This window comes from Xenopus laevis, chromosome 5S, assembly GCF_017654675.1.
Source record: "Xenopus laevis strain J_2021 chromosome 5S, Xenopus_laevis_v10.1, whole genome shotgun sequence".
NCBI lineage: Eukaryota > Metazoa > Chordata > Amphibia > Anura > Pipidae > Xenopus > Xenopus laevis.
Window position 1 is genome coordinate 4928907 of NC_054380.1, and position 21469 is coordinate 4950375.

Genomic DNA, 21469 nt, shown 5'->3' on the forward strand with positions numbered 1-21469 from the left:
ATATTCTATGGGGCCCCAATGTTTCTTTTTAACTTGTAAGGTGGGTCCTGGTGCCAATATCTACGGGTCTCATGATTTCTAATGGTGGCCCTGCTTGTATGTTACAAGCAGGAAGAGCAGGAACCCAGAAAGATGTTTGAGGTAGAAGTTGATGGACAAGATGCAGTCAACAGTAGAATCAGCAGAATCCCTCTTTCACAAAAAGTATTTATTCTCTGTTATGCCGAGGCCGGGTGACCTGAGTTGGTGATGAAGTAGGCAAAGCAGATGGATGAGAAAGCTCTAGTTGGAGCAGAAGTTTTAGTAGACCTGAGGGCCAGCAGATAGTGGTAACGAAGGTAATGGATATGGTTTGGAAAAGAAAACAGAAGTCTGTGGATAGCTGAATGAGCTATAAAGCTGGTTATTTCTACGGAAACAGAGGTTCCCACAAAACTGACACTAATAACAACTTACTACCCAAGGAACTTGCAAGAAAAAAAGAAAAGATGTGCATCAAGCTGTAAGCAGTCAATAGCTAAGCACAGCAGGGAAATCACAAAGAAATAGTACCAGATAAAGAAAAATGGTACAGTCATATGGATATGGTTTTAGTTAACCAAGAAAAAATGTCCAAAATGTAGGGTGATAAATTAGTTTTTAATGTGATACCATGACATATGAGTGTTGACTGAAGATTGCATTGGTATGGCTTGGTGTATAAAAACATTAATACAAAAACTAGTTGGTGGAAGAAAAGAGGAGAATGTTTGAATGGGTGTGGTGAAAAAAGAGAAAGTTTGGCGAAATCCTTGGAAGATGGAGAGACCTAAAGCTGGCCATACACTATAAGATCCGCTCATTTGGAAACATCGCCAAACGAGCGTATCTTTTCCCGATATGCCCACCAACATCAGGGCTATAGCCGAACGATCAGATAACCACGAGGAGCAATGGGCTTCAACGGGTCGATTGCCTGAAAAATTAAACCTTCCCGATCAATATTGTGGCCAGATATCGATCAGAAAGGACCAATATCCGCAGCTTTAATCTGCCCGTGTGTAGCCACCTTTAGGTTAACCAGATGTTAGGAATATGTCAAGCAAGTGATTAGTAGTATATTCCCAAACTTAACTTAGGAATCTGTAACTGGTGTCAGCAGTGATTGTGAAGTTAAAACATAGGGTTCTTATAAAAATACATATCATTTTTTTTTTTAAATGGGTATCACGTAGAACGCTGATCAAAATAGGGGTCTGTGATTGCATTTAAAGGTTATTGCAGATAAAAGTTAATGAAAAATAGATTTAAAGGTGATTGTATTAGCTCCAGCAAGAAGAGAGTTTTTCCATGGGGCAGTAGTAGAACAGTGCCAAAGTCTGATTTATGGAGCACATAAAAACATTGGTGTTTAATTGTCTGGAGAAATTCTACAGCATATCAATTAGTAAAACAAATGTGGATACTACCACATTTAGAGTTGGGAAGATAGGACATTTGCTCTCAGGAACCAAGCTCAGATTGTCCTTTGTCCAGAAAATGTATTAAAATTTTCATATTAAATTGTTTAAAATTATATTTTCAGTAACTACTTATCCAAATTGTAGCCCTCCAGCTGGTGGCGACTTATTTTCCATTAACATTCATGAGAGTATAAGTTAAAGTTGAGACTCTACTTATTCAATCAGATCAGTTTGGAGACCAACTGTAGATTGTGAGCCAAACACAACTGTTCTTTGCCATATTTACTAAACAGTGTTCTAGGTGTATGTATCATGGTGGCAGGTCTGAACATTCAGTGGTATCATATTTGTTTGAAAGTATCATCCTTGTTTGGAACTGAAGAACATCCATGGGCTCTCTGTAGGCAAGACAAGTTTGTCCACAATATACTCAATGTATTTATTGTCATCCTTGAGTTAGGAAGAATTATATAATAAATAATTTAATAAGGATTTTTTATAAGAAAAGTTGAGGCCGTCTGCGTCTGGTGACTATGGTCAGAAAATATTTGAAGGTGGCTGCAACCTCATCGCTTATTTTGTTATTAAAGGGCATGTAAAGCCTAAAATAGAATAAGGCTAGAAATGCTGTATTTTGTATACTAAATATAAACATGAACTTACTGCACCACAAGCCTAATCAAACAAATGATTTATGCTTTCAAAGTTGGCCACCATCTTGTAACTTTGTTATACATCTTTGCAAGACTAAGACTGTGCACATGCTCAGTGTGGTCTGGGCTGCTTAGGGATCATCATAAACAAAGCTGCTTGAGTTCTGCATGGCTGGAAAGTAAGGCGGGGGCTCCCCCTGCTGTTCATAAGTATGATTGTTTCCCTGCAGAGCAGTTAGGGACCGTCTGACAATTCCTATCCACATCAGTAAATGAAGGGAGAATTTCACTGCATACAGTCCGGTTTCTTGTAAAAACGGTACACATTTTTTTAATTAAAGTATATTGAAGATAAGTTTCTTTTTCATTAAAGAAAGTAAAAATGGGATTTTATGTTTTTGCCTCTACATGCCCTTTAAGGTATTGCAAGTCCTCAGGGGTCAATGTAAAATGAATGTTATTTATGAGAAAAGCTCTCTCCTGGAGTTCCAGCCTGTTTTGTAAATTGACTGGGATGTCTGTCAGGTTGTAAAATGTTGTATTATAGTCCTGAAAAGCTTTAGCGATATCTGCTAGAGCACATGTCACCTTGCTTTTCCTATTTAAATAGCAGATATAGCTGTCTGTATGTGTTCGACTTTCATTTCTTTATCTAAGAGAGAATGTGGTTTATCTCTTCTCCCATAATATCCATATCTGGTCCATCTAATACTTCTTTTATTGCATCTGTCATAAGGGACCTTGGTTTATGTATTGAAAGATTTCCTTTAGGACCTGTGATGTCAGGTTTCTATGCCATTGTCTTTTAACAAGTTTTTATTTTGCTTTACAAAGTATGTTTGATATGTAATTTAGGTGGCAGATTTACATATGGTCGAATATCGAGGGTTAATTAACCCTCGATATTCGACTGCCGAAAGTAAATCCTTCGACTTCGAATATCGAAGTTGAAGGATTTACCGCAAATAGTTCGATCGAACGAAAAATAGTTTGATCGAACGATTAAATCCTTCGAATCGTTTGATTCAAAGGATTTTAATCCATCGATCGAACGATTTTTCTTCGACCAAAAAAACATTAGAAAACATTGCACCTCGGTAGGTTTTAGGTGGCAAAGTAGGGGGTCGAAGTTTTTTTTTAAAGAGACAGTACTTCGACTATCAAATGGTTGAATATTCGAACGATTTTTAGTTTGAATCGTTCGATTTGAAGTCAAAGTTGTTGTCGATGGTCGAAGTAGCCAAAAAAAAAACATTCTAAGTTTTTTTAATTCTATTCCTTCACTCAAGCTAAGTAAATGGGCCCCTAGATGTTTTCCTTTATGTGCATATTGCATCTGTAAGGATACGTTTGCTTAGTACAGGTATGGGACCTGTTATCCAGAATGCTCGGGCCAGGGGTTTTCTGGATAACAGATATTTCTGTAATTTGGATCATCATACCTTAAATTTACTAAAAAACATGTAAACATTAAATAAACCCAATAGGCTGGTTTTGCTTCCAATAAGGATTAATTATATCTTAGTTGGGATCAAGTACAAGATACTGTTTTATTGTTACAGAGAAAAAGGAAATCATTTTTATAAATGTGGATTATATACTCTTATTATTATGATGGAGTCTATGGGAGACTTCCAGTAATTTTGAGATTTCTGAATCACGGGTTTCCGGATAACAGATCCCATACCTGTAGCCAGGGCCGCCATCAGGGGGGTACAGGGGGGACAAGTGTCCCGGGCCCGGGCATGAAGGGGGACCCATCAGTGCTGCAGTTTTGAAAAGAGCCGGGCCCCCCTTGAGAGCGCCAAAGCCGTGCGTGCGGCCATCGCAAACAGCCAAAATGCGGAAGTGCCGAGAACAGCCGAAGGACCCAAAACCACAAAAACAGCCGAAGCCAAATTCCCGAAGCGGGCGAAAGACCCGAAGTCACGAAAATAGCCAAAGTCCCGAAGCGGCGAAAAGACTCAAAGTCATGAAAACAGGCGAAATTGAAGTCCTGAAGCTGTGAAAACACCCAAAGTCACGAAAGGAGGAAAAGTTGAAGTGCTCAAGCCATGAGTTCAATTCTACTGAACACCAATGTATTATTTCAATATTCTATAGGCCCCTGCCATTCTGGGGCCCCAATTTTTAACTTGTAACGGGGGGGCGTGGCACCAATGTTTTTTTTAAAAATAAATATTTGGGGCCCCAATTTTTTTTACCTTGTAAGGGAGACCCTGGCACCAATTTCTTTTTAACTTATAAGGGGGCCCTGACCATCAATAGCTTTTTATAACTTGTGTGGGGGGGGGGTTACTTTTTTAGCGCTGATGTCTGTGTGGTCTTTGGGTGGGATGGAGTGGAGTGGGGAGGATCTGGGGTGGGGCTTGGGCGCCAGTGTGGGCGGGGCCCCGAAAATTTTGTTGTTCGGGGCCCCGTGATTTCTAATGGCGGCCCTGCCTGTAGCTGATAAAACCATCTGTATCACATCTTACATTCTCATTGTAGAGAGGCGTTGAGGGGTCTCTATTTTCCAAGTTATAATCACCACCATCCTCAGGCTTTAATGAGGATGGGTCTAAAGAAGTTTAACAGATTTGAAAGCACATATATTTGCTAGTTTGATTGGGTTCCTAGCCAAGGTTCTTCTATGATAAAATGATGATCATTAGGCGAATGGCATAGAGAACATTTTGTTCACTGGTAAGTATGCATTTCGTGCAATAGCAGGCTGATCAAATTCCCTGAAGGCCATATACCTTTACATTATACTGTTCAGCCCATTAACATTAAGGGGCTTTATTAAAGTCTGAACGCCAAAAACTCAAGAAATTCTAGTTGTTTTTTTACTATAAAATCCGAATTTTTAGTGGGGAAAAAAACTAGAATTTTTCGAGATTTATCTCGAGGATGGTAAAAGTCTGAATCTGAAAATCTGGCATCTCAGACCTACCGAGGTTGTATATAAGTCAATGGGAGAGATCCCTATGCTATTTGGAAGTTTCTGTGGTCTGTGCTCTAATTAGCCCGAAAATCCCACTATTTTGGACTTTTAGGGCAAAAATCCCAAAAATTTGGGCTTTCAGGAAAAATCAAGGTATTCGGGAAAAAAAATCGGAGAAAAATGTACAGTTTTTTTCATGTTTGTTCCCGATTCTATTAAATCATAATTTTTTTTTTAATAAATAAGGTCCAATCGTGGATTCTAGTTTGGTTGGACTTTTTAAAATAAGAAAAATTCGAATTTAAATAAATAAGGCCCTTATTGTTAACATTTCCACCGTCGTAGTTAAAACAGTAGTTTAATATGTGTGCCTTTAGAAAGCTGGAGGTCTACTCTCATGCTCAGGTAAATCTTGGTTAATATTTGGATGTGCGACATAAATAACTCTTCTAGCAGTTCCTTTCTTTTAGGTATTCAATAAATACTGGTTAAACAGTTAAACCTAGTATCCATGCAAATTCAGATAGATAACATATCTTTAACAAGTGATAATAGGTTTGTTGCTTAGTAACTGAATACTCAGTATTCAGAAACTGAGCACTTGTTAAAGATAGTAAACAATATAGAAAATGGTATAAATAATAAAAAAGGAACAACATTTGCAGACTATGGCAGGACACAATTCCAGGTGTAAGTGTTAGTGTAGCCATGTCTCAGTCTAAGGCAAGTTCAGATGTGGAGTTTGCCTCAACTAGGTTGAATTATTTTGAGTTTGAGAGGCAAGTCCAACCTGTTTGGGTTCTGGGTACCCATACCAAGGTTAAGAGACCATTTGAGTAACAAAACCTTATCTCAGGTCAGGTTCTTCAAATCAGATTTTTCCCAGGTAGATACCAGTTTCTCTTTCTGGTGTTTTTTTAGGGTTAGGTGAAGCCTGTTATTGATGCACAGGTTGGAGATTAATACCCTTGAGAAACTGAGGTGCCTATGATGGTTCTTGGAGAATATATTGATGATAACCCTTTAGCCTCGAGAGCTTATACGGTAACTCCACCAGTTTTTTGGTCACTGGGTGTAGTTATCTCCTTTTATTGAGTGTTATAAGGGAGAGATCTTTGAAGATTTTCTAGCCTTAATGTTCAGTATGTGTGGTGTTACCGGTTTTAGCGATCAAAATAATGTATGTATAGACATACTATTGTGTCTCTAGGTGTTGAAGTGTTGACCAGCGCCGAGGCCTACATAAGTTCTATCAAACCACCAGTTTCCTGTGGGGAGTTAAAGATGAAGAAAAGAAAGCACAAGGACCTGATGTCTAGTAGACCTATCTACTCTGAGAACCCCTATCCTATTCTCCATGTCTTTAGTTTGTGACATGAGTAAGGATAGCTCTTCTTGTTGGGGTTGGGTTTTAATTTCTTCTTTTAGCATATAATGTCTCTGTATTAGTTCATCTACTTCAGTTTCAAAATGGTCTGTTCTCTCTGCATTAGATTAGTCATATCAACCTGTATATTTTTATGAGCTGAGCATATGGTGCATACAAGTGTTTAAAAGAGAAAGTATCTACGCTGCTACAGGACCATTGCTCTGTAAGGAATGGTGTCCCATTCCAGGAGCTAGTTGTGATTGCGGTTCTGTTTGCTGCTGGTCTCTTTGCCCTGGTGAGCTGGAAGCCGAGTAGACTTTTGGATCTACCGGGTCAGAGTCCTCGCTGCCATCTTAGTTAGGCCAACACAGCTGGAGATTTGCTTTGGAAGCCTCTGCTTGCCCATTCTCAGCTTCTCAAAAGGTAGCTACTGTTGTCTCTTGCCTTATAGTGATGCTTTTATCAGGTATTTAACCACACTTTGGCAAAAGTTTATCTAGGTAGCATCCTATTCACTGCATTGACACCCCCACACACACCCCCACACACACAAACACAATGAAGAGCTCTTGTCCTGAGATTGCTTCCAGATACAGTTTGGAACTTAAAGGGCATATAAAGTCTAAAATAGAATAAGGCTAGAAATGCTGTATTTTGTATACTAACTTACTGCACCACAAGCCTAATCAAACAAATTATTTATGCTTTCAAATTTGACCACAGGGGGTCACCATCTTGTAACTTTGTTATACATCTTTGCAAGACCAAGTCTGTGCACATGCTCAGTGTGGTCTGGGCTGCTTAGGGATCGTCATAAACAAAGCTGCTTGAGTTCTGCATGGCTGCGAAGTAAGGTGGGGGCTCCCCCTGCTGTTCATAAGTATGATTGTTTCCCTGCAGAGCAGTTAGGGACCATCTGACAATACATATCCACAGCAGTAAATGAAGGGAGAATTTCACTGCATACAGTCAGGTTTCTTATAAAAACTGTACACATTTTTTAATTAAAGTATATTGGAGATAGGTTTCTTTTTCATTAAAGAAAGTAAAAATGGGATTTTATTTTTTTTTTGCTTTTACATGCCCTTTAATAGTTAGTGGTACCAAGCACAGATTAATTTTAGATGCCACATACTTTGGTCCTTGTTCTGTGAGCTTGTGTGGCCTAGTCCAAACATTCCTACTTCACAAAGACAGCACAAACCTGAGCAGAACTTGACAAAGTGATTTGTTGAAGAGTTGGCATGATGAAAGTCACTAAGTTCTCCAGCACAACCCATTCACTGCAAATGTCTGCCTAAAGAAGGGGTTCCCAAATTGTGGGGCTCGCCCACAGGGGCCTAGTGACTTGGAAAGGTGTGTCTCAGTCCAAGAAATTTATATAAAAGCTTATTTGCTGTCATAGGATTATTGGAATCTTGTTATGAACTAGGGATGCACCGAATCCAGGATTCGGTTCAGGATTCAGCCAGGATTCGGCCTTTTTCAGCAGGATTCGGTTGAATCCTTCTGCCCAGCCGAACCGAATCTAAATCCTAATTTGCATATGCAAATTAGGGGTGGGGAGGGAAATCGCGTGACTTTTTGTCAAAAAGCAAGGAAGTAAAAAAAAAAATTCCCCTTCCCAGCCCAAATTTGCATATGCAAATTAGGGTTCGGATTCAGAATCTTTCATAAAGGATTTGGTGATTCGGCCGAATCCAAAATTGTGGATTCGGTGCATCCCTATTATGAACCAAGGGGGGCCCTGAATAATGATCAGTCCTCCAAGAGGCTTTAAACCAAAAACATCAACTACCACTGGTCTAAGAAGATTGCATGGCTGTATACTTGCTTTTACTCACCTGTAATTAACGGCCCTGGCTAAAACAGCCAAGCCTATTAAATAGGTGGTTTACCTTTATGTAAATTTTTAGTATGTTACAGAACGGCTAATTCTAAGCAACTTCTCAATTGGACTTCAAACTTTTTTTTAAAATAATTTTCAATTATTTGCCTTCTTCTTATGTCGGGTCACTGATCCCATCTTAAAAAACGAATGCTCTGTAAGGCTACAAATGTATAGTTAGTGCTACTTTTTATTAGTAGTAGTTTTTTTTATTCAGGCCCTTTCTTACCCATATTCCAGTATCAGTGCACGGTTGCTCGGGTAAAGGTGGCCATACACGGAGAGATCCGCTCGTTTGGCGATGTCGCCAAACGAGCGGATATGTCTCCGATATGCCCACCTTGAGGTGGGCAATATCGGGCTGATCCGATCGTGGGCCCTAAGGCCCAACGATAGGATCCTAACGAATGGGGGTCGGATCACGGGACTGCATCAACGAACAGATGCGGTCGCGATCCAACTGGATTTTTTGTCTCGATCGGGGAAGCCCGTCGGGGGGCCCCATACACGGGCCAATAAGCTGCCGACTTGGTCTGTCTGCAGCTTTTATCGGCCGTGTATGGTCACCTTAAAATATGCTAAAATTGCAAACTGAATAAAAAGTTAAATATCTCAAAATCTACAAAAAATGAAAACCAATTGCAAATTGTCTCTGAATATCACTCTCTACACCATACTAGAGGTTAACTCAAAGATGAACAACCCATTGTGTGTGTGTCCACATACTTTTGGCTAAATAGTGAATGCAGTGGTGTCATAACCTGTAGACATAACTATGAGCACACACCTTAAGGATCAATTGTGCAGACATAACCGTCTATATATCTTTCATCACGCACTACGGCCTCTGCAGGAGAGGAAACTCAAGCAAACTTCATAACAATGGAGACGGCCAACGAAATAATCTCTGCTGGATTTCACAGAAATGCTGCCTGTGCAAACTCTGCTATCCCTGGAAGCGTTTGTACTTCTTACTTAACTTTGTTTTTCATGTGGCAGTTGGAGATCTCTAAACTCAAATCTGACAGCTATAAGGGAAGATAAAGGCAAACTCAGATGATGGCTCCTTATTCCTAGCATACAAATTTCACTAAGCCATCTGTTCTGAAAGCAAAGCAAAGCGCTACGTGTCTGAATGGGATTGCAGGTTTATAAGACAAATATGCTCAATGACCTTTACATACCGAAAGCAGTGAGTAAAAGTTCTTCTATAGAAGATTTTGAAAATAATTACAGAAAGTAGTGACTACCTGGTCTGCTGACCTTCATTGTGTTCTCGCTCCTGTATAAACAGGACAATATTTATATACAGGTACACCCTGAATTGTTTTAGCATTTGCTTGTCTTAGGTAATACGGTACTTTAATGCGGACATCCTCATTAGTATGGATTACTAATCACCTCTCCTTCGCGCAACTAATCTCCCCGAAAAGCCCTCCCGCCGGCTAGAATCTAAATCACCAGCAGGATGCTACTCGGAGCGCTTCGTTTTCTGAAGTCGCCCGAAGTTGCCTGACGAGGAAACTTTGGGCAATTACGGAAAACGAAGTGCTTCAAGTGCCATCCCGCCGGTGATTTAGATTCTTGCAGACGGGAAAGCTTTTTGGGCAGATTAGTCGCCCGAAGATGATTAGTGATTAGTAGCAGGACGACTAAATCTCCCCAAATCTTCCTGAATGTCTCTGCCCTTATAGTACAGGTATGGGACCTGTTATTCAGAATGCTCGGGATTTGGGGTTTTCAGAATAACCAATCTATCCATAATTTGGATCTTCATACCTTAAGGGGTAGATTTATCAAGGGTTGCCGTGAATTCGAGGGGATTTTCGAAGTAAAAAAAGTTGAAATTCAAAGTAATTTTTTGGATACTTCGACCATCGAATAGTATACTACGACTTCGAATTTACTTCGACTTTGATTCAAAGTAAAAATTGTTTGAATATTCGACCATTTGATAATCGAAGTACTGTCTCTTTAAAAAAAACTTTGACTTCAATACTTCGCCAAATTAAACCTGCCGAAGTGCTATGTTAGCCTATGGGGACCTTCTACATCGAATCGAGCGATTTAATCGTACAATCGAACGATTTTACTTTGATTGTTCGATGGCCAAATTCGGTAAAAAATCCTTTGACTTCGATATTCGAAGTCGAAGTATTTTAATTTGATGGTCGAATTTCAACCCTTGATAAATCCGCCCCATAGTCTACTAGAAAATCATGAAATAAACCCAATAGGCTGGTTTTGCCTCCAATAAAGATTAATTATATCTTAGTTGGGATCAAGTATAAGATACTGTTTTACTATCACAGAGAAAAAAGAATATTGGGAAAATAAATTGGGAAATAAAATTGAGTCTATGGGAGATGGACTTTCGGTAATTTGGAACTTTTTGGATAACGGATTCCCGATAACTGATCCCATACCTGTTACACATTTATATACATAAGGGATGGCTGTCAGTGAAGGTTGTTGAGGGTCCTGGGTTTTCAACCAGAACTTGTTGCAGCTTGAACATCCCCAATTTGTTTTTTCCTCACAGATTTGGGTCCCAGACTTCCTACTCTGGCCCCGTCTTTCTTAAAACTACAGCACGGTGGGTTAAGATGTATACTGTATGGGCAAATTAATTTAAAAAGCTACACATCTGTTGCAAAACATGTTCTCTTGTGAAATAAACCAGTAGACTTACACTGAACAATGGGGTACTGGTATTGGATCAGTTATCCGGAAACCTGTTATCCAGAAAGCTCAGAATTACGAAAAGGCTGTCTCGTGTAGATTCTATTATAATCAAATAATCCACACTTTTAAAAATGATTTATTTTTTTTCTGTGTAATAATAAAACAGTTGCTTGTTCTTGATCCCAACTAAGATCTAATTAATCCTTATTGGAGGCAAAACCAGACTATTGGCTTTAGTTTATATGATTTTCTAGTAGACTAACGGTAACACCAGCTTTAGAAAGTAATTCTCATAACAAACTGTGTGTTTAAGGGATTATAATACACAAAAGCCATGAATCTCTTGTAAATTATATCCTTATAAACGGTGAGTTCTGATGTCATCAGTTATAAACGGTGAGTTCTGATGTCATTTCCATCACATGACTCACTGAAACTTGTGTATTATAATAAATAAAGTACCCCCAGTTGCAAAATATGAGGATATTAGAAGTTACCTCGGAGTTCCATGACCTGTATAACTCAGCCTTCGGCCTCGTACTTTTATATGGTCATGAAACTCCTCGGTAACTTATAATATCCTTATATTTTACAAGAGGGGGGTACTTTTTTCACTATATAAACAGTGACTAGTGATGTCATCAGTTATTAACAGTGAGTAGTGATGTCATTTCTGGCACATGACTCACTAAAACTTGTGTATTATAATAAATAATATGAGGATATTAAAAGTTCCCTCGGAGCTCCATGACCTGTATAAAAGCACTCGGCCTTTGGCCTCGTGTTTTTATTAGGTCATAAAATTCCTCGGTAACTTATAATATCCTTATATTTTACAATAGGGAGTACTTTATTCACTGTATATTAGGGATGCACCAAATCCACTATTTGGGATTCGGCCGAATCCCCGAATCCTTTGTGAAAGATTCGGCCGAATACCGAACCGAATCAGAACCCTAATTTGCATATGTAAATTAGGGGTAGGAAAGGAAAAAGTGGAAAAAAATCTTCTTTTGTGACGAAAAGTCATGTGATTTCCCTACCCGCCCCTAATTTACATATGCAAATTAGGATTTGTGGATCCTGGATTCTGTGCATCCCAACTCTATATCCCTACTCTATATACCTTATGTATAATTATGACTTATCTGCTATTGGTCAATAAATTTGTGTAGTCTGGGCTGCTACCTACAGACATACATGGTCTCTAAGCTCCTTCATATAAAGTAACATTGTCCTAAATTGTTTTAACCTTTACATTTGTGTTTAGTACAGATCATACCTCTGATGCTTTAATTTTAATCGATTTTTGTGTAGAGACAATGAGCATATGTGATTTTTATTCTTGTTGCTTCTAGTTACCAGCTATTTTCATCCATATCTACTTCAAGAAAGTATTCACACTGGCTGCTAAGACAAACCTGTTTCTGGATTATTTTTTATGGTCAAAACTCTCAAATTGACCCCATGTATCATCAGATTGCCTAAATTGCAAACTGTAGATCGGCTGAATAAAAAGCTAAATAACTCAAAAATCACAAAGAATAAAACATGAATCCAATTGCAAATTGTCTCATAATATCACTCTCTACATCATACGTCGGAGAAAAAACTCGAATCGAGTTTGATCGAATTAGATTTGAATTCGATTTGAGATTTCGGGTCATTTAAATTAGTTCGAGTTTTATTCATTCAATTTTATCAATATATTTAGGGGCCCATTCACTAAGCTCGAGTGAAGGAATAGAGGAAAATAGAGGAAAAATAGTTCGAATTTCAATGGGTTTTTTTGACTACTTCGACCTGTGACTACGACCTTCGAATCGAATGATTCGAACTAGAAATTGTTCGAATATTCAACCATTCGATAATCGAAGTACTGTCTCTTTAAAAAAAACTTCGACCCCCTAGTTCGCCACCTAAAACCTACCGAGGCCAATGTTAGCCTATGGGGAAGGTCCCCATAGGCTTTACAAGGTTTTTCTGATCGAAGGATAATCCTTCGATCGATGGATTAAAATCGAACGAATTGCGCTAAATCCTTCGACTTCGATATTCCTTTGAAGTCGAAGGATTTCAATTCAGCAGTCGAATATCGAGGGTTAATTAACCCTCGATATTCGACCCTAGGTAAATGTGCCCCTAAGACTAGTCAAATTTCAAATTTTAAATTCGCATGAATTTGAAATTCGAACTTTGACAAACGTGCCTCTATATGGTAGCTAAGGGAGGAGATATAGTGAATAAAGTACCCCCTCTTGTAAAATATAAGGATATTATAAGTTACCGAGGAGTTTCATGACCATATAAAAACAAGAGGCCGAAGGCCGAGTGTTTTTATACAGGTCATGGAACTCCGAGGTAACTTCTAATATCCTCATATTTTACAACTGGGGGTACTTTATTAATTATAATACACAAATTTTAGTGAGTCATGTGACAGAAATTGCATCACTACTCACCCTTTATAACTGATCACATCACTACTCACCGTTTATAAGGATATAATTTACAGGCTATTCATGGCTTTTGTGTATTATATGGTTATAATGAACCAATCACAATGGAAGGCTGAAAATTCAAGTGAGTCGGTAATACACTGACATCTATAGAAAGTCTTGGTATTGCAGGTACCAGAGTTTTCTATTTAGCATAGGCCAATCTAAGAGCATAAAATAAAAATAATGGTTTGATTTGGTGTGTTGTATTTTTCTCACTTCATTTTCCTGCCAACAATTGTATGTGTATTTCACCAACACAACATTTTCTCTGTAGCAGAAAATGGAAATTTTAAGTATTACAGATATTCAACATTTAGTTACAAAATCACACTATAAAATTCTACTAACTTTAGGTGGTTTTATATAAATACCATACAATTTACATTGTGTACGCAGCAGCTTTATTTAAACTATAGTAGTACTTATCTGTTATCTACTGTGTATCCTGTGCTTGAATGGCTGCCCCCATGGCTACACAGCAGCTTGTTTATATAAACTATAGTAGTACTTATCTGTTATCTACTGTGTATCCTGTGCTTGAATGGCTGCCCCCATGGCTACACAGCAGCTTGTTTATATAAACTATAGTAGTACTTATCTGTTATCTACTGTGTATCCTGTGCTTGAATGGCTGCCCCCATGGCTACACAGCAGCTTGTCTATATAAACTAAAGTAGTACTTATCTGTTATCTACTGTGTATCCTGTGCTTGAGTGGCTGCCCCCGTGGCTACACAGCAGCTTGTTTATATAAACTATAGTAGTACTTATCTGTTATCTACTGTGTATCCTGTGCTTGAATGGCTGCCCCCATGGCTACACAGCAGCTTGTTTATATAAACAATGGTAGTACTTATCTGTTATCTACTGTGTATCCTGTGCTTGAATGGCTGTCCCCATGGCTACACAGCAGCTTGTTTATATAAACTATAGTAGTACTTATCTGTTATCTACTGTGTATCCTGTGCTTGAATGGCTGCCCCCATGGCTACACAGCAGCTTGTTTATATAAACTATAGTAGTACTTATCTGTTATCTACTGTGTATCATGTGCTTGAATGGCTGCCCCCATGGCTACACAGCAGCTTGTTTATATAAACAATAGTAGTACTTATCTGTTATCTACTGTGTGTCCTGTGCTTGAATGGCTGCCCCCATGGCTACACAGCAGCTTGTTTGTATAAACTATAGTAGTACTTATCTGTTATCTACTGTGTATCCTTGGCTGTGTAGCCATGGGGGAAGCCATTCAAGCACAGGATACACAGTAGGTAAAGGAGAAATAAACCCTTGACCCCCTCCACTGCCACTCCATTGCCCGTCCTAACTTAGCGGGTCATGGATCGAGTTGCAGATAAGGTACTTGCGGGTTGGGTAGCGGGTCCAAGCTGGTTAGTATGCTGGTTGCAGGTCCGGGTTGGGTTTAACAAATTGGTTCCGCGCAGGACTCTAGCTGCGGGTAGGGAGCTTGGGGAGGGGGCAATGGAGCAGGCAGTGGAGGGGGATGAAGGGAGGCCAGGGTTAGTTCTCCTTTAAAGCCCCTCTGTTGTTTGTCCCAGAATCAAATCCATTCAGAGGGAGGTAGAAGTTAAATGACTCTGCCAGCCAAATGTGGGTGGAGAAATGGTTTCTGCGAGTCAGAGGCTGAGCATTTTTCTCAATCTAAGCAATCGTGTTTCATGTATATATATATATATATATATATAGATAGATAGATAGATAGATATACACTATCACAATTGTAAGACAGCATGGACAGTAGCTTGGCAAGCAGAAAGCCAGAAGATAAAATGCAATATCAATGTCACTTTCCATGCAATGAAATATAACATTATAACCATTAAGAAAAACCTTTTAATCTTCAAGGAGATTTTGCTACTTAAACGCCAACCAAACCATGAATATTAAATATGGATCTTACCATTACTTGATGCTTTTCTCTTCAGCTCTTCCATTAGCGATGGAATATTATCCAGTGAAACATATTCTCTGTATTCCTTGCGTCTTTCTTCCCGCGTCATATTTAACAGCCGTTCTGTTAACGGGAAAAAGAATGATATATTTCAGAGGTTCTTCCCATTATACAGTAAGTTGAGAATTTAATATAAAGCAGAGCAGCTGATTTATGAAAGAAGCTCTAAAACTTTGGTTTTAATCTATTTCATCCAATTTTAATAAAAGTATGACAGGAACTTGTTTTTTATGAAAATGCCATCGAATAATTTAGCCAGATATGTGTTCCAACTATTTAATTAGTTCTGGCTGATGCAATTTAACAATAAAAAAAAAAAGGATAAATATAGCACAGAAACTCCCACAAAATTATCAGTAGTGTAAAGATATAGGAAAAAAGTAGACTTATCTTCCTCATTAAGAATAGGAAAAAGCCTATGATTAAGTGTCTTGGGGACACAAAATGCGTCAGGCTGGAGACGATTGTTTGAATAAAGATCTTTTCTACTTTTTAAACCAACGTTTTTTGGTCTGATCTACATGTGGTTTTCCAGAGTGCCCTAAACCTTTATTACATTGCATACGGATTATCCGCTCCCCTGAGCCGAAAGCCTATGATTAAAGGGATCCTGTCATCGGAAAACATGATTTTTTTTAAAAACGCATCAGTAAATAGTGCTGCTCCAGCAGAATTCTGCACTGAAATCCATTTCTCAAAAGAGCAAACAGATTTTTTTATATTCAATTTTGAAATCTGACATGGGGCTAGACATTTTTTGTCAATTTCCCAGCTGCCCCCAGTCATGTGACTTGTGCCTGCACTTTAGGAGAGAAATGCTTTCTGGCAGGCTGCTGTTTTTCCTTCTCAATGTAACTGAATGTGTCTCAGTGGGACCTGGATTTTACTATTGAGTGCTGTTCTTAGATCTACCAGGCAGCTGTTATCTTGTGTTAGGGAGCTGCTATCTGGTTACCTTCCCATTGTTCTGTTGTTAGGCTGCTGGGGGGGGGGGGGTGATATCATTCCAAATTGCAGTACAGCAGTAAAGAGTGACTGAAGTTTATCAGAGCACAAGTCACATGACCAGGGGCAGCTGGGAGATTGACAATATGTCTAGCCCCATGTCAAATTTCAAAATTGAATATAAAAAAATCTGTTTGCTCTTTTGAGAAATGGATTTCAGTGCAGAATTCTGCTGGAGCAGCACTATTAACTGATTCATTTTGGAAAAAAAATTTTTTCCCATGACAGTATCCCTTTAAGGGGATACAAAATGCGTCAGGTTGGAGATGATTGTTTGAATAAAGATTTTTTCTACTTTTTTAACCAACGTTTTTCGGTCTGACCTACATGTGGTTTTCCAGAGTGCCCTAAACCTTTCTTACCTTGCATACGGATTATCTGCTCCCCTGAGCTGAGGGCCTGGGGCAGGGGCACCTATTTTACTTCGGAGAGTGATTTTATTATAAGGGGATGTTTCTGTGCTTAAACACACGTCTTAGATAAAATAGGTGAGGACATGATGGCTAATAATGACATAATTTAGACACAACTTAAGAAATAAACAAAGCCCAAATGGCAATTTTTTTACTGGCTTTAACTAAAATATTCAAAGAAGTCTGCAAGGGGCTAAAATAGTATGTTATACGGGTTATTGATATTTCCAGTCACTAGATAGCCCTGTGAGGCATTGGATCTCCTTGATAATGTTCTAGAGCAAGTTCCAATCAATGTTACTCAAAAGGGAAGGATATTACCCTAGTTCAGTTCTATAAGGGCGAGAACACTGGGCAAAGTCCTCTAAAGCTAATGTAACCCCATCTGGGCTAAGCTAGATCTTGCCCGGCTAGGAAACAGGCAGAGCACCAGTTACATTTGACCCTCTCTCCACAGGATGGGCCTTTGCTACATGAAAGGGTAAAGGAATGGTATTGTGCAACTACACCTCACTTGTGCTGCATTACTAAGTAAAAGAATTGGACGCAGTAGGTTCTTGAACCAAACAACTAGCAACAGGCTTTATTCTTATAGCAAAAATCATGGTTTTATACCCACAATGCTTTGAGGTTTATCACATACATGTCAGGTAACATCACAGCATTTCAGAGCCTTGTGACATTCCTGTGGAGATAGGGTACCACATAGATAGATGCACCCTCAGCATATCTGTAACGTAAACTGGATCCCCACATGTTGGATCAAGGAAATCTCTAGACCTAAATCCCTATCAGGCTGTGATCTCTACACTACAGACCAGTCTTGCCTGAGAGGAGAGCTACCCCCTTGTTATCCCTCCTATTTGGAGCACAGGCTGCTCTTGCTCACTAGTTCCACCTGCCTCACTTTCCAAGAAAATGCTTTACAGAGAACTACCCTGTCCTGTCTACTCCTCATTCACGGGTCCCTGTATCCCCAACTTCACCAAGGCCTTCCCTTTACTGAGGCCTAAGCTTCAGGCTCCCAGTGCATCCACTCCCTTCTGGAGTGACAGGGGAAAGAGGAAGCTCCACTCTCTGCCCAGCCCTATACTGAAGTGTGGCAGGAACTTGTCATCAACCTCTGGGCCAGTGAAAAATGATTTTAGCCCCCCACACACACCCCAAACCTCAGGAACAAGTTATTTTGATGAATCTACTTATAAACCAGTGCCCTCCTAGCCCCCAGCAACCACAGAGATGCCGCCTTATGTAGTTTTCTCCCACCACAAACATAAGTTTTATGAACAATGCATTGAGGTTGTATTCGTTTTACCATATCCACTAACAGCCAACAATCATGTGTTTGCTTTCATTGCTGTAACTGCAACAGACCAGTGAAAGCTGACTGATAGTTGGTTATTATGGGTAAAAAAAACCAGGACTTGATCAAACGTTGCACCTGTAAGATTATGCTCCACTCCTACAATTTGTGGTTCATTATTTAAAAAACAAACTGAAATGTAAAAATCATATTGTAGTGGGTGCAAAGCAATTGAAGCAGCCTTGGTCACTTTTGATCCAATCAGGAGTTCACTTTATCGATATGCACACAGGTGGTCTCCAAAGATGCCCCAGTAGCTCCCCATCTTCTTTTCTGCTGATTCACTGCACATGCTCTGTGCTGCTGTCACTTACTGAGCTTAGGGAGCCACTCACAATATACAGTACACATAGAATAGAAATGTCACAATATAAGGCTGATTAGTAATTAATACAGATAATTACTACATGGCAACACAGAAACCAGTGCAATTAGCATCAGAATTGAATAATCAGCAAACCTGTAGCATCAGCTTATATTACAGCCAGGGAAGCTCATTTTCTGCTGGATAATTAGTGACGAGCCCTAAGCTTAGCTTCTCAACAGCCAATCAGAGCCCACTGAGCATGTGAGTGTCACAGACACTTTCCAAGATGGTGACCCCCTGTGACAAGTTTGAAGTCCTGGATCATTGCTGCTATTGACAAGCTGACACTTTAGGCTGGTGCAATAAGTTCAGTTTATATAATATGCCATTTTTAGGTGTATTCATTTTTAGGGTTTAGTTCTCCTTTATGGTGTGAAGATCCAAATATTACGTAAAGATCCGTTTTGTGGAAAACCCCAGGTCCCGAGCATTCTGGATAACAGGTCCCATACCTGTGTACTGCTGACAGTTTATAAAGATTACAATGGAGGGTTTCCAGGGAACAAATACAGGAAAGGAACATGTGGCACATACACATATATATAAAATACACAAAAGCCATGAATATCTTGTATATTATGTCCTTATAAGCGGTGAGTTCTGATGTCATCAGTTATAAACGGTGTCATAATCTGATGTCATTTCTGTCACATGACTCACTGAAACTTGTGTATTATAATAAATAAAGTACCCCCAGTTGCAAAATATGAGGATATTAGAAGTCATCTCATGACCTGTATAAATAATTTTTTTTTTCTTTATATATATATGGTCATGAAACTCGTCGGTGACTTATAATATCCTTATAATTTACAAGAGGGGGCACTTTATTCACTATATAACTGTCACATACACACACTGCTGGCAGAAGCCACAGTACAAGGGGTAACAGAGGTCACACATATATATTGTTGCTCCCTCATGTCTGTAATAAATCAATCAAGTCTTGCGGGGCCCCAGTACTGTTGTTACACTGCCAGTCTTTTGCCCACGCCAGGGATGCTGGGAGATGTAGTTCAGCAACAGTCTTTTTGTGAATGAGACGTTCATGGAATGAGTGTGTGTAATGTCTATTTCCTTACTTGCATTACTGATGGATTATAGATCAAATACCAACAATCAGATGCCACTTAGAAGAAATAAAGTGTATCCTGTACAGCAGAGCTTACAATCTAAATCTGCCCCTGGCATTATAGGGAATCTCGGGCACCTCAATATGGGAATGGAGAGTTAGAGAAAGGAGTAAAGTCCATCCCACAAGTCTCCAGCTCTGGCGGAACAAGTGACAAGTTGCAGTTGGTCGGCAGCGGGTTGTATTGATGTATATATATATATATATATATATAGTATATAATGAAATGATCTCTCAATTGTTACTATTCCCTCTACCCCCATGAGACTCCTATGATGCTGGTGATCAAATGAAATGAGCCTGAGAAGCTGAGGCTGGACTACAACTCCCAGCATGCCCCGGGAGCCCCAGGTTGTGATTGAGGAGATGAAGAATGAGAGGGGGGGGAGGGGTGAGTGTCCATCATTAATGAGTGACAACAAGAAGCTCTCGCTACCTTTCTCCTCCTTCCATTGCCTTTTCTTCTTGTTGCTTTGGTACATGCTGCTCTGCCTGTTGGATTTGGGCTGCAAGTTCCCCAGGCTCACGGGAAATTCTCTTTAAAGAAGTCAGAGGAGAAAGGGAGAGACGGGAGAGCACGAGTTTCACCGCAGACACAAACTACAAGATATTCCTGAGGAAGCAGCCGCCGCAGAACCTCATGTGTTTGTCTATAGGGATCATGCGCACCGACCTCCCTCAGCACCTACACAATGTCCCGCCAACGTCCCGCCTCCGCCTGTCACACTTCTCACTCCTCCCACTACACCCTAAAGACACGCCCCGCGGCTGCCTGGCACGCTCTCCCATTGGGGCGCGCCGGAGAGCTTTAGGATTGGAGGAAATGGGATGCAGCGCGCATGCGCCCGGGAAGCAGTGATGTCGTGTGAGGGGAGAGTGTTGGTGTGTGTTTATATAGGCAGAGCAGCGGTCAGGGCTGTGTAATACCTCTTAGTCTGGCTGATGAGCTGAGGTCTGAGGAGAGAGTGCTGAGGAGAGAGAGACCCGAGGAGAGAGGGGGCTGGGGAGAGAGAGGGCTGGGGGGAGAGAGAGAGAGAGCTGAGGAGAGAGAGGGATGAGGAGAGAGGGCTGAGGAGAGAGAGCCGAGGAGAGAGGGCTGAGGAGAGAGAGCTGAGCAGAGAGCTGAGCAGAGAGAGAGCTGAGGAGAGACAGCTGAGGAGAGAGAGGGCTGAGGAGAGAGAGAGCTGAGGAGAGACAGCTGAGGAGAGACAGCTGAGGAGAGAGAGGGCTGAGGAGAGAGAGAGCTGAGGAGAGAGAGAGGGCTGAGGAGAGAGAGCCGAGGAGAGAGGGCTGAGGAGAGAGGGCTGAGGAGAGAGTGCTGAGGAGAGGGAGCCGAGGAGAGAGGGCTGAGGAGAGAGTGCTGAGGAGAGAGAGCCAAGGAGAGAGGACTGAGGAGAGAGAGCTGAGGAGAGAGCTGAGGAGAGAGAGGGCTGAGCAGAGAGAGCGAGAGCTGAGGAGAGAGGGCTGAGGAGGGAGAGCTGAAGAGAGAGAGGGCTGAGGAGAGAGAGAGCTGAGGAGAGACAGCTGAGGAGAGAGTGGGCTGAGGAGAGAGAGAGCTGAGGAGAGAGAGGGCTGAGGAGAGAGAGGGCTGAGGAGAGATGAGAAGATAGGGCTGAGGAGAGAGAGCTGAGGAATGAGCCACGAGGGGGGAGATTGAAATAGCAAATGTGTCAGCACCGGAGTCTGATTAAGACTAAACAGGGCCCTGGGCAAGTAGTGCTTCTGCCCTAAACTTATAGTTGTACAAGAAGCTG

At 40.4% G+C, this 21469-nt stretch overlaps 1 protein-coding gene across 1 annotated transcript in view; it reads right to left on the minus strand.

Annotated features, from left to right (window-relative positions):
* LOC108717374 (ADP-ribose glycohydrolase MACROD2) overlaps positions 1 to 20446 on the minus strand; it is a 1335613-nt gene extending 1315167 nt beyond the window's left edge. The window contains exons 1-2 of the mRNA XM_041564180.1: positions 20152 to 20446; positions 15385 to 15498 (exon numbers count right to left, since the gene is read on the minus strand). Of these exons, the coding sequence (XP_041420114.1) occupies positions 15385 to 15498; positions 20152 to 20197 (160 nt within the window). The 5' untranslated portion in view covers positions 20198 to 20446. The remainder of the gene's footprint in view (positions 1 to 15384; positions 15499 to 20151) is intronic.
* Positions 20447 to 21469: the final 1023 nt, after the last annotated feature.